General features: G+C 48.8%; 1 protein-coding gene and 1 long non-coding RNA gene across 2 annotated transcripts; both read left to right on the top strand.

Annotated features, from left to right (window-relative positions):
* Positions 1 to 2,377: 2,377 nt before the first annotated feature.
* On the top strand, positions 2,378 to 4,889 carry LOC150060112 (uncharacterized). Its single transcript, XM_090338608.1, has 2 exons — positions 2,378 to 2,497; positions 3,978 to 4,889. The coding sequence occupies exons 1-2, from the start codon at positions 2,378 to 2,380 to the stop codon at positions 4,887 to 4,889; spliced, it is 1,032 nt and encodes a 343-aa protein (XP_090194734.1).
* A 6,917-nt stretch (positions 4,890 to 11,806) lies between these two features.
* LOC150060111 (uncharacterized) lies at positions 11,807 to 19,310 on the top strand. The gene is made up of 4 exons (XR_016536433.1): positions 11,807 to 11,938; positions 12,625 to 12,766; positions 12,966 to 13,061; positions 19,256 to 19,310. It is a non-coding gene; the product is annotated as an uncharacterized LOC150060111 (long non-coding RNA).
* The last annotated feature ends 109 nt before the right edge of the window (positions 19,311 to 19,419 follow it).

The following is a 19,419-nucleotide window of genomic DNA, read 5'->3' as shown; positions in this document are numbered from 1 at the left end:
TCTAGCAGGACCTGGGAATCGCCATGTGTACAACCAATGCCCCTCCACTGGTGGTATGGTCACTTGCGTTCATGGGTATCTGGTGGACAGAGTTTAGGGTCTGGGCCTGGGTGTCATACAAGTTGGCAGGGCAGTGCATCTGCCTCCTCCAGCCCAGCTCTGCCCTTATCCTGACTATCCTGGAATTGCAGTGCTATCTCACTAAATCCTCACCCATGCTTAAACTGGAGGAAGAGTACTCCACGGAGCACCCAGCCACAGGGTGGGAAGAAATGTTTATTTTCAACCAGCATCATCACCACCAGTGAAATCCTGGCTTTGTCCCATAGCACTGAGGCACCAACCTGGCTTTCTAAAAATCTAAATCCTTATCAAGTATTACATTTCCATGTGTACTTGTGTCAGTGTGTGTGTATGACAGAGAGAGAGAGAGAGAGAGAGAGAGAGAGAGAGAGAGAGAGAGAGAGAGAGAGAGAGAGAGAGAGAGAGAGAGAGAGGAGTCTGAGCTGGTCCCAGCTGGCTTTCCCCAACTCCCACCTTCCTTCTGGGAGCTCCCTCCTCCACTCCCTCCCTCCCTGCATTTCCCAGAGCAGCCTCACATGACAGCCTGGCTGCTGCTCTGGATTCTGCAGAAGGAAGAAGTCCTGCAGGAGGTGGAAAGTGGGACTCAGTCTCCAGTCCTAATTTTATTTTGGTTGTTTTTGTTGCTGCTTGTGGTGGTGGTTGTGTTTTCTTGAATCTATCTCTTATTTTGTGCTACTGAGGAGGATTATCTTCAGATTGGGAATCTACCACTTAAGCCATATCACCACTTGGTGGCTTCTTGGTAGTTAGTTTGAAATGAGTATCTCATCAAGACACAGTCATGGGATCATCTCCCCGGGAGATCCGCCTTTTCAGTTTTGTGTTTTTGAGGCAGAGAAATGCGTTGGGAGCTGTCTCCATTTCCACTGTCAAGAAATCTCCTGTGGCAAATCTCCCAGGTGAGAGTGGAGAGGCTTCTCACCTCCTGGCTGGCTCAGACACCCTCTGTGAGGGAAGCCAGAGAGTCCTGAGATGTAGTGGATTTCCTGTCTATGGTCAGTCGCCAGACTTAAGATGTGATAGACAGAGTCTTAGGGCAAGCCATGTGCAAGAGCTAGGCCTGAACTTCCTGCTTGTCTCTGTTCTGATGAGAGCCCACCGTTGGCCCATCCCCCACAGCCATGACCTCAGCATTCTCTCAGCAGTTTAACTGAAGACTCACAGTCAGTGACTGTTAACCACAGGACAGGAGCTGTGAAATGCAGGTAGGTGGACTGCTTCTCTCTGGAAATCTATTCCTAGAAACAACCCTACCTTTCCCTCCCAAGCACCTCCAGTCCCTGTGAACAAAGACAATGGGATTAGGAATGGGGAAGTCATGAAGCAGGGCATAGGTACATGGTGGCACTCAACTTAGATCCCACCTCCTGGCTGTCCTTCTCATGACACTGTTCTCGCAGCAGCAGCCCCAGCAGAGTCTGGGAAGCCTGTTGGTAATGGGCCTCTGACCCCACTTCCAGCCCCATGTCTGATCCCTCTCAGGGTTTGTCAGGACATGGAGGGTGTGAGTCCCTGGAAGTGGCTCTGTCTTGGGACAGACAAGCCTTGTCACTTCAACATGCCTAACATGAGCATCATGTGGGGACTCTGCTGCGGTGCACACAGCTGCCAGTAGCTCTGTCACCTCCACGGTCAGCTGGAGGTCCTCAGCAGATACCCATGGCATGGCACATCTTCCAATGGAAGGTGCTTCTCCTTCAGGAGTGGGCACAGCCTGCTCAGGATCCATGGCAGCCATGTCCCTTGGTGGCTGACCTTCCACTGTCACACTATGTGGTGGCTCTGTCACAGCCACTGTCGGCTCCACGCCCACGGCAGCTGAGCCATGGTGTGTATTCATCGCCCACATGTGGCAGTAGGATTCTTTCATTGCCTGAGTCCACTGAGATTCACATCAGTAGTGTGTGGAGACGGGGGTTGCTCGGGCAGAGGAGACTTGGTCCCGGCTCATGTGGGGGCCTGCCCTAGGTGGATGAGGACACTGTTGGGTCCCTCGTGGAAAATGGCTAAAATGTGTCTGGCTTTAGATCTGGATCAAGGCCTGCTCCAATGTCTCTACACACCGACCAGATGCTGCCCGGAGGATCAGTTGAAGGCTGAGTCAGCTGAGTTTGCTAAGCAACACAAGAACAAGTTTCCTTGCCTGTGTCTGGACACTTGAGTTGGCTGAGCACAGCCCTGGAACATGGCTTCCAGGATGCTTGACGTCTGTGTTCTCCATAGTGAAGCCGGAAGACTCACATATGGGTTCCTCTTTCTCAGCTGACTCCCAAATGGGACCTCCCCCGTAGCCATGGCTCTCTGGTTCTCATCAGTGGTTTGCTGTTACACCACACCCTTCACCCCACCATCCCTGGACACTCAGCCTCCAGGAGAAACAGGTGAATTCAGAACCACCTCCACACCTTACCTGGTGAGTCCCTGAAAAGACATTTTTACATCTTGAGAGTTCAAGGCGGGCCCCTAGACACACCTGCAGTCTAGACAAGCACTATATCACCAGACAGTGCTCCCAGCCCTAACATTTCTTGTAACTGGTCACCTCATGTGTTTGTTGCAGCCTTGGAAAATCCAGGTTAGACTCTGGTGTGTACAAAGAGGCTCCCATGATCATTGCAAACCTCTTATTTAATGTTCGGTTTCTACCAGGACATAGACTCTCCAACTAGCTTAGCCAACAATCTAAGGATCTCTGGACTTCTGCCCATATCGGGGTCCTCCATCATGTAGTTCTTGCTAAGTAAACCCCAACTCCATAGCTAATCAAACAATGGCAAACCTCAATTTTGAGGCAGTTGCTTGTAGTGCTGAATTGTAGGACAGGTGGATTTTCTAGACTTCCCCTAAGCACCTCCTCCACAGCTTGGCAGTTACCTCAGCCTTTCTTCTTTCTTCCACATGCTCTCCCGAGGGCTCATTTCTTCTGACTCCCTTGTCTCCTGCTGCACACTGCACTCTCTGCTTGCCTATGTCCAAGATTTGAAAAAACATGTGTGCTGAAGACTTGCCCCCAGCCCATGGCATTCTGGGACAAGTTTGGACCCTGTAAGGGGCAGGGTTGGGGGAGTGTCCTGTCACTACAAATGAGCTCTGGACAGGAAATATCAGGACCCAAGTCTCTTCCTCTTCTTCACACTGGTCTTGGAGTTAATGGCCTCCTTCCTCTCCACATTCCTACCATGATATTGGCTTTAGCCATAGGCTCTATCTCACACGAAAACCAGAAGTGAACTACACATCCAAAGTGGTAAACCAAACTCTGCATTTCCATATTTAAGTTAACCTTATCACAATTGGTTATGGTGTTTGCCTGCTGACTAACACTGGTGGTCAATCCTGAATCCTAGGAAGATGCTCTGTCAGTGAAGACAACTCTGTTATCTAATGGAAGGGCTTTGCCCCTTCTAAAACAACTCTGAGGGTCTCTGGTCTTTTCCTGTGTCTTCGACTTCCATATTGTAGCTTTTGCCTTGTAAGCCCAAATACTCATGCTTAAGATATACTCCTAGGCCAGTGGTGTGTGTAGCAGAAACTTTGCCTTTGTACTAAGCATGAGGCCTGCCAACATGTCATAGAGGTGTTTTGTTTGTATGTTGGAGTGTTTGATACTGGTACTGGTGCTTGAATTATCATGGCTAATATGCTTATGGTTGGTCCTCTAGTACTTCAGCCACAAATTCACTGCCTTCCTTTTGCAGGACATTAGAGAAAGGTCTCCATTTGTGACTGGTCATGCTCGACTTGACCTTCAATCCTCAGATCACGGTCTTCTGAGTAGGTAGGATTATAGGTTGAAGCCTTAAGCATCTGGATCTCTAGAGGGTATGGAAAAATCTGCATACTTGGACGAGCAAGGGGCCACACTGGTTAGAGTTTGAGGTGTTTCAACCCAGGAGACCCACTCCAGGTCCTCAAACACTTTGTCACCAACCAAGAGCGCCAATCCCAGCTCTGACTCCAGGAGATCCTGCAGAGAGCGCCTGGTGGACACCTGCAGACACTGGATCAACCCCCGACCCAGACCCCAAGCCCAAGCCAGACCCAGAAGAACATTCTGGCAGTTTATATTGAGAGGCCTGCAGGTGGCACCTGGCAGCCCAGACCAGGACAGCCGGGACGGGGACTCTGCTGTGACTCCTCCAAGCCAATCCCGAGTGCCAAGTGTGGTGGCTGCTCAGTGGGCTGTGCCCACTCCACTGGAGATGAAGCTGCGTGGGGCTGAGGCCAGGATGGCCGTGTCCTCTGCATCTCAGATCCCTGAGTCTCCAGCTGGGCTTGAAGAAGAGTCAGCACTGCCATGTACCTATGTGGATCTCTTGGTGGATGTGTGCAGAGCTGCAGAGACACACCCAGCCACACCAGAAGCAGCAGCAGAGGAGCCACATTCCAGGAGAGCAGTTCTCCCAGGTTTTGTGCATCTGTCTTGGGCACACAATGAAGACACCCCTCCATCAGAGGCAGACGATGCAGAACCAGCATCGTGGTCTCTGACCACACCACGTGAACAAGAACCACCTGCTCCTGTGGTGGCAGCTGAAGATTCACAGCATTGGGTAGATGATCTGTACCTGGAAGATTTTGTGTCCACTACGTCTGAGGCAGACTCTCTTACACCTGATTCAGAAGAGGAAGAGGCAAGACTCGGTTTTGCTGATTCGGAATTGTCCAGTATATCTGACACAGAGTCTGTTCTAGCAGAGGAAGAAGGTGAAGAATCGCTCCACGTTACAGTACTGTGGCGTCATGAGGTGTCCCTGACCATCGCCTGTGCTGAAAATCCTCTTCCCCCCGTGGCAGATGCCTGAAGAGGAAGCCCACGGCATAGCTGAAGTCCAGGTTGAAGTTTCCCCTGCCACTTAGGACAAATGGACTCCAATCTGTCACTGTAGTCACTGCTCTTCAGATCCCACACTCTCTACAGATTTCTTCTGAAATCGACCCACCTTTACCTGGAGTGGGAAACTTAGCTCCAGCAGATACATCCCAGTGTGTTTCAAATTTAGACTAGAGCACAGTTTTAGCACTTAAGAGAAATCCTTTCCATCTCTTTGAAAGATATCTGCTGGTGTTTTGTTTTCTTGTTTTTCTTTGTATCATTTAAAAATAGATTCTAATAAAAAGTTTACTGTTCATTCTAGTTGCATTGTTCAATGCACAAATCCAGTGTCCTGTTCTAGAACCATGAGCTCCACCTGGTGACAGAAGCTCCATGCAGAGCACATGGTTCTGAGGGGAGGCTGCTCACAGCTGCCTGTGAAGCGGGAGGAAGGTTCTGGTGTGCAGGGAGGTCAGAGATGTGACCTTGGATCTAGCCTTGTATGGGTACAGCTGTGTCCGAGGCAGGGTCTAGGCTATTTTAGAAGCATGGACTCTGTGGTCAGAAAGACATCTGTAGTAAAAAGCTGTGAAATGGAACCCCAGCCAAACCCCAGGGCAAACAAAACCTCCTGTCACCTTTTGGTGAGCCCAAGGCTGTGTGCAGGCAAGGGGATGGAGGGGAGGGGAGGAGAGGGCAGGGCCGGGGAGCGGAGGGGCCTAAGCAGATGGGGCAGGTCTTTCCCTTGGAATTTGGGTTTCTGGTAGCTGAGTTGAGGAACTTCAGAGGTGGCTGTCACTTTGGCCTTTGTAAAATCAGCTGCCAGGTAACCATGGGGAAGCTGCTGGAAATCCCAGGGACCCCAGTGGTGGCTTGTCCTGAGCAGAGGTGTGCACTGAGACAGGTGTGTGATTCCTGTGGCTGGAAGACAGAGGCAGCAGCAGCTGATTCTCCGGTAAACTACATGTACTACACATAGTCAGCACCACTCTCCTGCTTCACACTGTGGGGAGACACCGATGGCCCAAGAACAGCTTGGAACATGCAGTGTGGACAAGAAACAGAGTCCTACCGCTGCCTTTAGAGGACTGTCCTCAGGTTTTGGCTTTGTCCTTGGGCTTTTTCAAGGCTAGAGCTCTACCCCTTGAGTCACAGTATCACTGCCAGCTTTTTCTATGTATGTGGTCCTGAGGAATTGAACTCGGGTCTTTGTGCATGCTAGGCAAGCACTCTACCACTAGACCAAACTCCCAGCCCCTCTCTTTCATTTTTCCCCACCCCCAAAAAAATCCCTTAATAGGAGTAGTCAGATAGCATACCAAACAAACAAGAAACAGCAAAATTGTCTGGTTTGTCTTGTGACTCAGACACTAAGCCATTCCTTTTCTTTCTTGAGTCTACTCACTTCAAAATCTGAATTCTTAATTTCTCCTCTAGGTGGAACTCCTGTAGGAGGATGTAAAAGTTCTCCATGAAAAATCCTTCTCTCACACCTATTCTCCATCCAATAGCAACATCCAATCACTCAAACATAAACTCTTAAGCCTTTCTTTCTATACCTTCATTGTAGCCCCTCCTCCCCTTAAAAATGTCTCCAGGAATTTAGAAGTGCTGCCTCCCCGCCTTCAAAATCTGGTTTAGGCATCTCCCCAGCTCTCTTTGCAGGCTCTGAAGATATGTCCCTTCATGTGGTATGCTTTATGTGACTGCCACTCTTCCACCAAACTTTCCCAAAATTGTTATGTTTGCTGTTCTAGTTAACGAATGCACATTCTGTTTATTGTTGGGAAAAGTTTTGTGCCAACTTTTTCTCTTTTTTTGATGTCCATTTTTCTAGCATTGACCTTATGGTTCTATCACACAGTGGACAAAAGTGCCTTTTGCCACTGGAATTTCAGAAAACTTACTGATTATTTTTTTTAATCCAAAGTGTACTTTAAGGCTTTTTGCAAGTATATGTGTGTGAACATGTTCAAAACAATGTCATTTTAATGCATAAAATCTCATTGCTGTGAAAAAAAACTAGTCTTTCCTATCAAACTAAAGTGCTTCTGTCTTCAGTATTGATATATTTTTGGTAATGATCATTCCTGAAATGAAATCTTGCTCAAAGGAGTTATCAGGTGTGCTGCTTGTTAAAAGGAGAAATCTTGGGCCAGGAGTGTGGCCTAGTGGTAGAGTGCTTGCCTAGCATGCATAAAGCCCTGGGTTTGATTCTTTGGTGAGATTCCTTGAGAAGACTCATTATGAAGTTCTGAGATCACCAAGACTTAACTCCACAGGCCGCAGGAAAAAATATGAGCAGTTTTAAACTTAAGCTGCAGAGAAGCTTATCAGATTTAAGTGTGGACAAATGTATCTATGAGTTATGATCAGGACTTGTAAAGAAAAAGGAATTGAATAAAAATGGTTTCTTTGGATAAGTATTTGGAAAGGTTCAAGTAAGTTGCAGGTAGTATGAGTATGTCTTAAGATAGAACACCAAAGTTCACTGTTTATGTTAAGGTCCCAATGAATACCTTTTAACTCAATGCTAATTTTGTTGTCTAATATGTGTTTCCAAGGATGTGAGTGGCCTTGGATTACAGAGCCATTTTCCTGCATTCTTTGTTGTAATCACCAAGGTTTGACTTAGTAACAGTGGTTTCAATTAGTGTTCTCAAGTGCTATATTCAGTTAATCAGTTGCTGTTCCAAAACTCAACAGTAGACAGTTTTATCCTTACAGATTTTATTCTCTGTAGCATTTAGTCAGATGAACAGAGGGATTAAGTAACTCTCACAAATATTGATTGGCCTAACTTAACTTCTATTCTTAACAAGTCCCAGGTAAGCTCTGCTTAAAACTATTTCTATTGATCTCCTTGTTGCTTCCATTGAAAACCTAGGGACAAGGATTCATTTGATCTGTGGCTCACAGTTTGAAGCCAGCCCAGGCTAGTCTGTGTGAGGCTTTTATTTCTAATTAACCAGCAGAATGCTGGAACTGGTGCTGTGACTCAAAGTGATAAGAGTGATAGGTTTGAGCAAAAGTTCTAAGGGACAGTGTCCAGACCCCGAGTTCAAGCTTTTGACAGACAAAAGACTGGAGCATTGTACCAGAAAGAAGACACCCCCAGAACAAAGCTTGTCCTGGCAACAAGAGCCATTGAGAGGCAGTTGGAAAAACTGCAGATAAGAGGGAATGGTATCAGATCCTAAATGGGGTTCACTTTCTGCTTGCCCTTTCCAAAACTAACCAGAGCAGGGAGATCAAAAGGAATAGTTACTTATCTAAGGAATCGTACTTATCTAAGGTTCACACTTGTCTACGCTGACGCCTTTGTTAGTGAGTCTTAGACTCAGTTCGCCCGAGCACCTTCCTGGGTCTCCCATCATACTTCATAGTCCAGACGCCTATGAGCCAGTTACAGGCAATGACTTAGGCCCTCCCACGGGTCCCTTAACCACTGCAATCCAGCCCCAGCTTCTGCCCATGCGCTCCCCTACCCAGTGGCCAGATATTAATGAGCATCATTTAAGGACATGATCCACCAACTCCAGGACCCCCTGGAATGCAGGAGACAGAACTAGCCAAGTCACTCCATTTTTCTTCTCCACGTTTCCTTCTGCCATTTGTGGGCCCAGTTATCAGGAATGTACTGGCAAAATCAGCAGACCCATGTATTGTCAAATGTCTTTCAGAACTCATCCAGTAATACATATGAGTATTCACCTCCCAACAGGTGCCACATCCTTCATGTCCTCGATAAGGAGACCTGATCAACACAAGACCTTACCAAAACTAACATCTAAACATCACTCTCATCAGCAGGAAGTAGCCAGGAGAAGCTGACCTCTTTCCCCAGTCTCCTCTCTATCCAAAGACTTAACCTGAAGGATTTAACTCTCCCCCAAGGGCCCAATATTTTTATGGCTCTAAAGAGAGGATATGAAGAATTAGCCCCTGCCTTATTCTCCTAAGTCAAGCAAAACACCTGGAGCACATTCACATGTTTGACTGCAGGCAAGTCATTCTGACCTAGGTCTGGCATCTGCGCCCAGTCAAGGGTGTCCACCCTTGGCCCCCAAGAGACTATGGCCTGTTTTATTTTCTATTTCCTCATTCAAACCCACATAAGCCTGGCCCCGACTCCACCTCTTTGCACAAACTCTAATCCCGTGGGAAGGTTGCTTCTTCTTGCGGTTCCTCAATAAACAGTCCTTGCCTGTTGAGATTGAGTCTGGTCTGCTCTTTCTACTTCACTTTCCTAACATATCCAGCTTCCACAGGATCTCTTCCCTTCCCACCAGGAGCCTTCCTCTGGACTCATGAACATGAGGTCACGTAAGCTGGATTTCCTAATGAGCAAGAGTGTTCTTTTGAGCTACATGGCCAACACTTCAGAGCTCCACTGGCCTTGAGTGCACCATGGCAAGTCAGGAAAAGAACACAGAGGCCTTCAGTCATGGATCCTTGGACTTAGTGCCTTCAACTTCAAGGCAGTTCAGCCACTTTCTAAAAGTTCCTGCCACAGGGTAGAAACTGGACAAAAAGCACTTTATAGAGTGGGCTGGTGTGGTGAGCGGTAGAGCGCCTGCCTAGCATGTGTGAGGCCCGGGGTTACCTCTGCGGCACCACACTGGAAGGATGTATGGTGCCAATTCCTGTGCCCCTGCTTTCTTTCTTCTCACTGGAGGCCCAGTTGGCATCCACAGAGCCTGTCCTGGCCATGCTGTGCAGCAGCGCCCCCTCCCCCCAGCTCTCATCTCAGCAGGTGGTTCGCTCTCCTCACCAGCCTCCCTGCTTCCACAAATGCTGCCATCTGTTTTGTCTGTTCATATTATTCTTCCAGGAAGAAGGCTGCATTCCCCGAGAGACATCACCAATTTCTTCTCTGTCCAGCTCAAGGACCTTGACTAGCGTCCAGCTCCCGTCAAGATGCCCAAACGTATCCAAACCATTCAAAACCCCAGAAACTGAGGACTGAGTGGATCTAGCAGTGGAATCCATGGAGGAAGGAGACCCACTGGATCGCATCCAAATTCGGGGCTGTCTTTGGAGGAAGAGGCCCGGACAGTGCTGAGGCAGGCGGTGGGCACCATGTGATACTACCACAACATGGGCTGGCACCACGAGCGCTAGACTAGAGAAAATCTTAGTGGATGCAGAAGGCAATGCCAATATCTGCACTTGGGGACCCGGTACCAGAGCCTCAGCTGGCCAGAAGCTGAACATTGCCATTCTGTGCCCAGGAATTCTTCCCGCACCAAGTATATGATGGCTGCAAAGTGGATATGTGCAGCCTGGGCAGGCTGCAGTCATCCCGCCCTTTCCCTCTTTCAGAAGGAACCTGAAGGGGCTGGAGAAGCAGGGCTGAGGGTCCTAGCCCATCCCAGCCCCTGTTTTGGAGTTTTCAAGCCTGGTCAACTGGCGTTCTTGTGGTGGACACCAAGTGCAGGCCCTGCCTGGAGAGCATGCCACACCACCCATGGTTCTGAAAGTCCTGGCGGCTTTGCCCCCTAGGGACGCAGTCCCCAAACCCCAGACCTCACAACTTTACTGCTTGTAGACCACTTGGTTACTATCCACCGGAGGTCCTAGAAGCTTCACTGGCTCAGAGAGGCCATGGTGTCCTGGGCACATACCTGCTAGTACAACAGCAGAAAGCACAGCGGTGGCCATGGCAGCCCCTTGACCGCCCTGAGTTTCCTCATGGCTTTCTGCCCAATCCTACAGGATATTTGTGCTTGCATGTTCCCATAGGTAGAGCCAGTGTGCCTGCTCTGCACCCCTCCATCTTCCTGGGGGCACCAGAAGGGCAGCGCGGAGCTGTCCACGCTGCCACATCCATCGGCGTGTGCTGCCCACAAGGTCCCCCCCCCAGCCCCACTCGGGCCCCTTTCACTCTGGCGGTTCCATGCTCACTCAGCATGGTGATAGAGAGAGGACAGCGCATGCCACGAAGGTCCAGGAGAGCAAGGTCCACGCAGCATCCAAGGACTCTGCCTCCTTCAGGACAATGTCCGGAAACAGTGCAGATGCAGGGAAGGGGCAGATCAGTGTGTGAAGATGCTGGAGCAGCCCTTGAGCAGGGCTCCACGGAGAACCTCGTGGCACTTTATAGGGAAGGACGGGCCGTGGTCCCCGCCTGCCCAGGACAGGGCGCCACAGACCAGGGACACAGTGTTCTACGCCCAGGTGAAGCCCAGTCCCCCCGTGCTGCGGACCAGAAGCTCGGTGTACACACATCAAATGAGGACATCCAACTTCCAAACGTGGCCGCTGAAGAGACACCCCATAATTCATCTGCTGAGGACCTCAAGGTGACCCTGGGGGTGACAGAGCCACTTCCAGCTGTGACAGCAGCTGAAGAGCCACCAAATGATGCAGATGTTGTTAGGGATCTTGTGCCGGCGAAGATAGAGCCACGTCCAGCTGTGGCAGGAGTCGAGTCGAGCAGCATGTGAAGACGCCCCCCGGCGGACAGTGTCCTGACACCACCCTAGGCAGGAGAGAAGGCGCTGGCAGTGGGTTCAGTGGTGCATCACCAACGGGATTCCAGGACTCTGCTGTCACGTGAAGCTGGGGGACCAAGCCAGAGTCATGAGGAGGACAGCGCAGACCTGTAAAGCAAGGAGGTGGCCCCTGAGCAGAGCTGCTGCATTGTAACTGCTCCACTGCATGTCCTCCCCCATCCTCATCAAACTGGCTTTGTTCCCAGGGGCTGGAGGTGAATGAGAAGCGCTAGGGACAGATTTCCAGAGAGTCAGTGTACCCCTGTACTTACAGCAAATGTCCTGTGAGGCTGAGTAACTGACATTGCTTTTCCCCTGTGTGTCTGCAGTTAAACTGCAGAGAATGCTGAAGTGATGGCTGTGGGGGATGGGCCAACTGTGGGCTCTCAGAACAGAGCCAAGCAGGAAGTTCACTGCTAGGTCCTGCCCAGTACCCACCCCGAGAGTCCCTGGTGGAGTTGTGCAACTTGCCAGATTGAAGAAATCTACCACTTCCCAGGAATCCCTACCATCCTTCGCAGTTCCCTGGGCCTGCCTGGAGGTGAACAGCCCTCAGCTCCCACTTTGAGGACTCATCACAGCACTTTTCTTAGACAGGGACAGTGATTCCTCCCCGCCCCCCATCTCTCCCCATAGGGCTTAAACTCTGGGCCTGAGCGCTGTACCTGAGCTCTTCAGCTCAAGGCTACCACCCTGCCCCTTGAGCCACAGTGCCACTTCTGGTTTTCTGGTGGTTAATTGGAGATAAAAGTCTCACAGACTTTATTGCCTGGGCTTGCTTTGAACTGTGATCCTCAGATCTCAGCGTCCTGAGTAGCTAGGATTACAGGCATGAGTCATCGCACCCGGCGTACATCTCTCTTTCTTAAAAAACATAAACTCTCGATGTTCCTGAGAGATAACCACATCAGTTCTGTTTTGTGTCTTTCATGTGCCAGCTTCACTGAGCTGCTGGCTTTAGTCAGCAAGGCGCTCAGCCTCTTGAGTAGCTGGATTACAGGCCTTATCCACAAATACTGGTTTTTATTTTTTCTTTTCTTGAGAGATGTAGCTAGTACCAAGCCTCTCTGTTATTTTAATACAAGTTAATGTAAAGAATCTCTGTAGCTGGCTGACCAGGAGACTTGAACATAGATGGTAGAGTGACATTTTTAACAGGTGTCACCCTGTGTGGAGCACACTGATTTGGGGGACAAGCACTTGCCATCATACTTTTACCTCTTTCAGGCCACTGGGTGATCACTGTTTCAGCCCGACAGATACCTGTGGCATTGTTGTGCCCAGAGGAGGGGTCCCCCAAAGAAAACCACTGAGATCCAGGCGTCTGAAATGCAACAGCAAGGGTTATTGCGGGATACAAGCCAGGCAGGTAACTCATCCACAGGTGCTGGGCACAGCGAGGCTGGGAGGAGTTGCTAGTCAGGTTTTACACAGTCTATTTAAAGGCAAAAATCACAGTTGCTAGGCGAGTTGGGGGGGGGGAATTCTACAGTTGCGAAAACCACAAACAGTTGTTAATTATGGTCCAGATAAGGTGACTTATTAACTGTTCTTTCCTGTTTATGTAGCCTCTCGGTCCTTGGAAGCTTCTCTTCGAACCTGTGCATGAGTCAAGCTGAGTTTCTATTCCGCTTACTGGAAGAAGAATAATATTGAGTCTGGGGGTAATTGTTTTTCATCCCCACATTTCCCCCTTCCACTGTTCCCCAGGAGGAGGAGCCAATCCTGGATCCTAATCCATCAGTTCTATGAAATCATTTTCCTCGTTTATTTCACCTCCAGGGGAGTGATTCCTCTGGACCATTAACTGAATGGTTCCTAGCCTTTCTTTCATAAATTACACAAGCCTGTTCAGAATGCAAGGTCCAAAAGTTAGTAAAAGTAACAATATCATAAGGGTCCTAATAAGCTGGACATAAGAGTGGTGAACCAGCTTTGTTGGGCCTCCAGTTCCTTTTTTTGTTTCTGCAAATCTTCCCTAACCTTGGCCATTGTTTAAGTACCCCTGAGTGATCTACATAAAAACAGCACTCCTCACCAAGGGCAGCACAGCGCAGAGGCTCTTCTGCTGTAGAAATAATAAATCTAGCCCTCTCCTGTTTCGTATAACTACTTTGGCCAGGGAACTAAGGGGTTCTTGGAGGTGGGAAATAGAGGATTCAATTTTTTCTATATCTGCATCTATGGAAACCTGAAGGGAGGCAGAGGTTTGCTGTTGGGAGACATAATAGGTGGTGCCCATTCCTAGGCCAGCCAAACTGGCTCCCAATATAACACCGAGAGTTAAAGCAGTCATGGGTTCTCTCTTTTTTCTTCTGTTTAGTACGGCTATCTGGGGGTTAAGCGCTTCCTCCTCTTGATGGTACATTAAGCATGGGACCAGGCAGACAAGCACACAAAACCCTGTTCTGTTGAGTACTACCATATAGGCACAGGGAGTTAGTCCAGTGGAGCATGCCCACCAAGTGTCATTGAGGGGTATCAAATGTCCAGTTAAATTGGGTAAAATTTGAGTTTCATTGCAAAGAAAGCTTTTATCCTCGGGAACCTGCCCGATGCATAACCCCTGGCCATGCACCTGCTGGAGAGTGAGGCTGGCTCTGGATTGCTGTTGGCAGGACGAAGAGTCTGAGGAGATTTGGTATTGCCCCTTCACTGCCACCCCCTCATAGAAAGGGGGCTGGGTGTCATAGCAGAGCCAGCAGGACCTGGTAAGGGCTGGTTTGGGGGAATTTAGGAGGAGAAAGGATTTTTGGATTAAGTCATAGAAAGACTCCATTCTGTCACCTGGTCTTTGGGGCTCCTCACGTATGGTTGGTCAAGCTGTGGATTTGGGAGGGACTCCCAAGGAGACTGCTGTAATCATCAGAGTAGAGGGATCATGGAATCTGTGGGTGGGGCTTGGAGGATTTAGTACTGGGTTGGGTCCCACGGGTACTGCTATTGGCTTGGTTATGCACATAATAGTAAAAGTTAGAGTGGGGTCCTTTCCCAAACGATACATCCTAAGCCCCCAAGTTTTACCGGTGGCCCAGTCTGCTTGTCTTCCTTGTTGGGTGAAAGTTATTGATAAAGGGTTACATTTTCCAGAACAATCTCCACTCGGCTCCCCTTTTTTGACCATAATCAAGTCCCCTTTAACTGGGGGGTCCCACAATATATGTCCAGTCAACTCACACCCCAGCTAGCACAGTGTACATGTCCTGCTCCTCCACACTTTTGAATCTGACTTGGGGATCAGGAGGGGGCTGGACAGACATAGAAGTGGTGAGCTTGGATCCTATCCAAGGGATTCCAAAGTTCTCCTGCCAGGAGACATAGATCTGTGCACAAGTCCGGGAACCAGGCGTCCTTGGGCTAGTGGAGTGAAGTGTTGGAATTTGCGATGACTCCCATTTCCGTATTGATGACTAGCCAGGTCTGGTTCCAAGGGAGATGTGGATTGGCATTAACTAGACAAAAGAGTTAGGTGGCCTGCAGGCAGCGGCATATCTTAAGCTTTAAAGGGTTGGAGAGGTGTCTGCTGGCCTTTCAGCTATCTCCATGATAATCTTCCTTCAGGGCAAAGGGATCTGCCGGTCTGGCGTGCGAGTAATGGATCCAGGTGGTGATTCCGTCTACTTTGAGAGCGGTGGGGGTCATCAGTAGCACCACATAAGGCTCTTTCCAGCGTGGTTCCAGAGTTTTAAGAGTTATGTCTCCGGATAAACATCCAGTCACCTAGTCTGAACAAATGGGGGGTAGGGACAGAAGCAGAATCATAAAGGGCTTTGAGTTGGGGCTATACATTCTTATGCACAAGCTGCAAGTAGTCAAGCTTACTCAGAAAATGAACATCATCTAGGTCAGTCACTAAATCAGTTTGAAGACTTGGAACAATGGATGGGGGATATCCAAACATTATTTCAAAGGGAGTAAAGCCTGGCTGATATGGAGAGTTCCTTACTCTAAATAGGGCAAAAGGAAGAAGCAACACCCAGTTTGCGCCAGTCTCTAAGGCCAATTTGGTTAAGGTCTCTTATAGGGTCTTATTCATCCTTTCCACTCGTCCTGAACTCTGGGGTCTATAAGCACAATACAATTTCCAATCTGTCCCCAGTGCAGAGGCTATTCCCTGACTTACTTTAGAGACAAAGGCCTGTCCGTTGTCTGACCTAATGTGGATGAGAAGCCATACCTAGGTAAGAGTTCTTCCAGAATCTTCTTAGTTACAACAGTTGCAGTCTCATGCTTTGTGGGGTAGGCCTCGACCCATCCTGAAAAGATATCTACAAAGGCTAGCAAAAATTTGTATCCAAATTTTCCTGGCTTAATTTCTGTAAAGCCTACTTCCCAATCACATCTGGCCTATCCCCTCAAAGACGGGCTCCTTTTGATAACAGTTGATTAGGAGCATTAGTCAGTTGACAAGCCTTACAACTTTTAACAATGTCCTCAATGAGTTGATTCCCTTGTCTAATTTTTCCTTGAGAGCGTCGAAGCAAGTTCTGCATTCTTCGGGTTCCTATGTGAGAAACTCGGTGGATCCTTTTAAGAACTCCTTTACCCAGTTCTTGTGGCAAAATGAGCTTTCCCTCACAAGTCTTCCACCAGTCTTTGTTTCCTTCTCTGTCCGGGGGTTTATGAGCCATGGGAATTTTTGCTATCCATTCCAAGTCTTCTTGGGAGTATTGAGGCACAGGAGGTAATGTCCATGGCCCTGGGTCTACTAAAGTCAATAGTTCTGTGTTAGGTTAGAGGGCTGCTTCCTTGGCGGCTCTCTCAGCCAGATTATTCCTTTTAGTTACTGTGTCAACTTCTTTTGATGACCGGGACAGTGCATAATAGCAATCTTTGTGGGTCGCCATAGGGCCTGAATGAGATTCACAACTTCTTTTTTTTTTTTTTTTTTTTTGCCAGTCCTGGGCTTGAGCTCAGGGCCTGAGCACTGTCCTTGGACTTTCTCAAGGCTAGAGCTCTACCACTTGAGCCTCAGCACCACTTCCGGCTTTTTTCTATATGTGGTACGGAGGAATCGAACCCGGGTCTTTGTGCATGCTAGGCAAGCACTTTAACCACTAGGCCAAACTCCTGGCCCCGAGACGCACAACTTCATATTTGTTTTTGATAGCTTTCCCTTCTGCTGTCAGCAGCCCCCTCTCTTGGTATATATCTCCATGGACACGCACGGTGGCAAAAGCATATCGGCTGTCTGTGTAGATATTTAGTCTTTTTCCTTTTCTCATCTGCAAAGCCTTTATTAGTACCACTAATTCTGCTCTCTGTGCAAATGTCCCTTGGGGGAGTGCTTCTGCCCACACTGTCTCAGTGTCTGTAGTGACTGCTGCGCCTGCATACCTCTTTCGGTCTCGAATGAAGCTACTACCATCCGTAAACCAGGTGTGGTCAGCGTGCTGCAATGGTGAGTCCAGCAGGTCTGGCCTGAGACTGTGTGCTTGGGCCAGAATCTGCTCACAGTCATACAGAAGTGCTTCCAAATCTGGATCTAGTAGCAGAGTAGCTGGGTTCAAGGCTGTGGGTACGCAAAAGCTGATTCGAGTGGGATTAAGTAGCAGAGTCTGGTAATGGACCATGCGGGCATTGCTCACCCACCAGTCAGGTGGCTGTTTTAGCACTCCCTCTAGAGCATGCGGAGTGGCTACAGTTAGGTTTTGTCCCAGAGTCAGTTTATCAACGTCCTTCACTAAGAGGACTACAGCAGCTATTATTCTTAAGCATGGGGGGCCACCCAGCAGCGACAGGATCCAACTTCTTTGATAGGTAGGCTACCGGCCATTTCCAAGGTCCAATTGGCTGAGTGAGCACCCCTTTTGCTATCCCTTTATTTTCTGCCACGAACGGCGTGAAGGGTTTGTTCACATCAGGTAAGCCCAAGGCGGGGGCTTCTATGAGGCTCCTTTTGATTGCCTCAAAAGCTTTCTGCATCTGTTCACTCCAATTGAATACAGGGGAGTTTTTGGAAGCCTCATAGAGGGGTTTGGCCATTTCAGCTCGATACCCTAATTGCCCCAACATTACCAGCAATTTTTCGGTTCCCGTGATGCATTCTGTCTCATTTTCTGCTGCCAATAGTAAATCATCTACATATTGAAACCGACTCACATTGGGGTTTAGGGCACGATACTCACTCAGGTCTTCATGGAGGGCTTCATCGAAGATGGTGGGTGAATTTTTGAATCCCTGGGGTAGTCTAGTCCAGGTTAACTGCCCACTGACCCCTGCTTCAGGGTCATGCCATTCAAAGGCGAAATAAGGTTGGCTCTTGGGGGTGAGAGGGAGGCTGAAGAAAGCATCCTTTAGATCAAGCCCTGTATACCACTGGTTCAGGTGGTAGTGTGCTAAGCAGAGTATATAGGTTAGGTACAGTAGGGTGAATATCTATCACACTCTTGTTTACTTCCCTTAGATCTTGGACAGGCCTGTAGTCTTGGGAGTGGGGTTTCTTAACAGGCAAAAGAGGAGTATACCAAGCTGACTGAACAGGCTTTAGAACCCCTAAACTCAACAAACATCTGATATGAGGGGTTATGCCTCTTTTTGCTTCCAGTGGCATGGGGTTTTGGAGTACTCTGACAGGGTCAGCACCTGGCTTGATTTCCACAAAGACTGGGGGGTGGTGTTCAGCCAGTCCCATTCCCCCAGTTTCTGCCCACGCTGAGGGAAAGCATTTCAACCAGGTATTTATATCTGTTTGCAACACTCCAGTTTTTGGTGCAGTCTATATTATCTAAGGTGGTTGTCAAAAATACTTGTATGACTTTTCCTTGGGCATTTTTTTAGATGAGCCCCTTTTTCAGTGAAGTGCACCTGAGCTCTCATCTTAGAGAGAAGATCTCTGCCCAGTAGTGGTAGGGGCATTCTGGGATGACTAGAAAGGAGTGGGTCACTCGCCCTTCTCCCAAGTCAACAGTTCTTTTGGTGGTCCATGCATATGGTTTAGACCCAGTAGCTACTTGTACCCAGGTATGTTTTTCTGATAATGGGCCGTCCAGTGTCAGAAGTACAGACTTTTCTTTTCGGCCCCAGTGTCCACCATGAACTGGACTGATTTCCCCTCCACTCAGAGAGTTACCCTAGGCTCGGGGAGGGGTCCGAGCCCCGTCCCCTCTAGTTGCTGTCCTCTTCCTGAGCAGTCAGGATTGGGGTACGTTTTCCCTCTTAAAAGTTCTTCCTCCTATTGTTCTTAGAGCATTCCTTGGCCCAGTGCCCTTCTTACTTACAGTAGGCGCACTGGTTCTTTCCTAACCTCAGTCTTCTATTTTTATGCTCAGGTTTGCCAGTGGTGGCCAGGAGTACCTGCTCCATTAGCCTCTGCTGTCCATCCCAAATCCTTTTTATCTGTCTTTCTTGTCTCCTGTCTCTCTGATCCTCTCTCTCTTGTCTTTCTCTCCCTCTCTTCTTTCTCCTTTCCTGTTCTTTAGTCTCTCTCTTATTATATACTTTCTCTGCCGTAACTACTAACTCTCTTAATCCTCTCTTGCCCAGTCTTTCCAACGACTGCAATTTCTTCCTAATGTCTGGCGCTGCCTGGTTGATAAAGGTTAGGATAAATGCCTGTCTCCTCGATTCTAGCTCAGGATCATAAAGGGTGTATTGCTTGAAAGCTGCCATGAGTCTTTCTAGATAGGCTGCTGGACTTTCAGTAGCACCCTATCTTACATCATAAACTTTAGCCATATGAGTAGGCTTCTGAGCTGCAGCCTTGAGACCTGCCAACAGAGTCTGGTGATAGACTTGGAGACGCTCCCTACCTTTTGCCTCATTGTAGTCCCAGTTGGGGCGTTCAGATGGAAAAGCAGCTGAAATCAGAGTGGGGTCTGTGGTGGGGTCCCCGGTAGAGCCTGGAACCCGTCTGCAGGAGATCTCCAGGATTCTCTTCCGCTCCTTGGTGTGAACAGAACTCCCAAGAGCTGTTGGCAATCATCCCAGGTTGGCTGGTGAGTAAAGAGAACAGTTTCTAACAAATTAGTGAGATCTTGGGGGTCTTTAGAAAAGGGGGTGTTTTGAGCCTTCCAATTACAG

This window comes from Megascapheus bottae, chromosome 8 (assembly GCF_031878675.1).
Source record: "Megascapheus bottae isolate mThoBot1 chromosome 8, mThoBot2.hap1, whole genome shotgun sequence".
Taxonomy (NCBI): domain Eukaryota; kingdom Metazoa; phylum Chordata; class Mammalia; order Rodentia; family Geomyidae; genus Megascapheus; species Megascapheus bottae.
The sequence above is the reverse complement of the archived record's forward strand: the minus strand, read 5'-3'. Positions and strand labels throughout refer to the sequence as shown.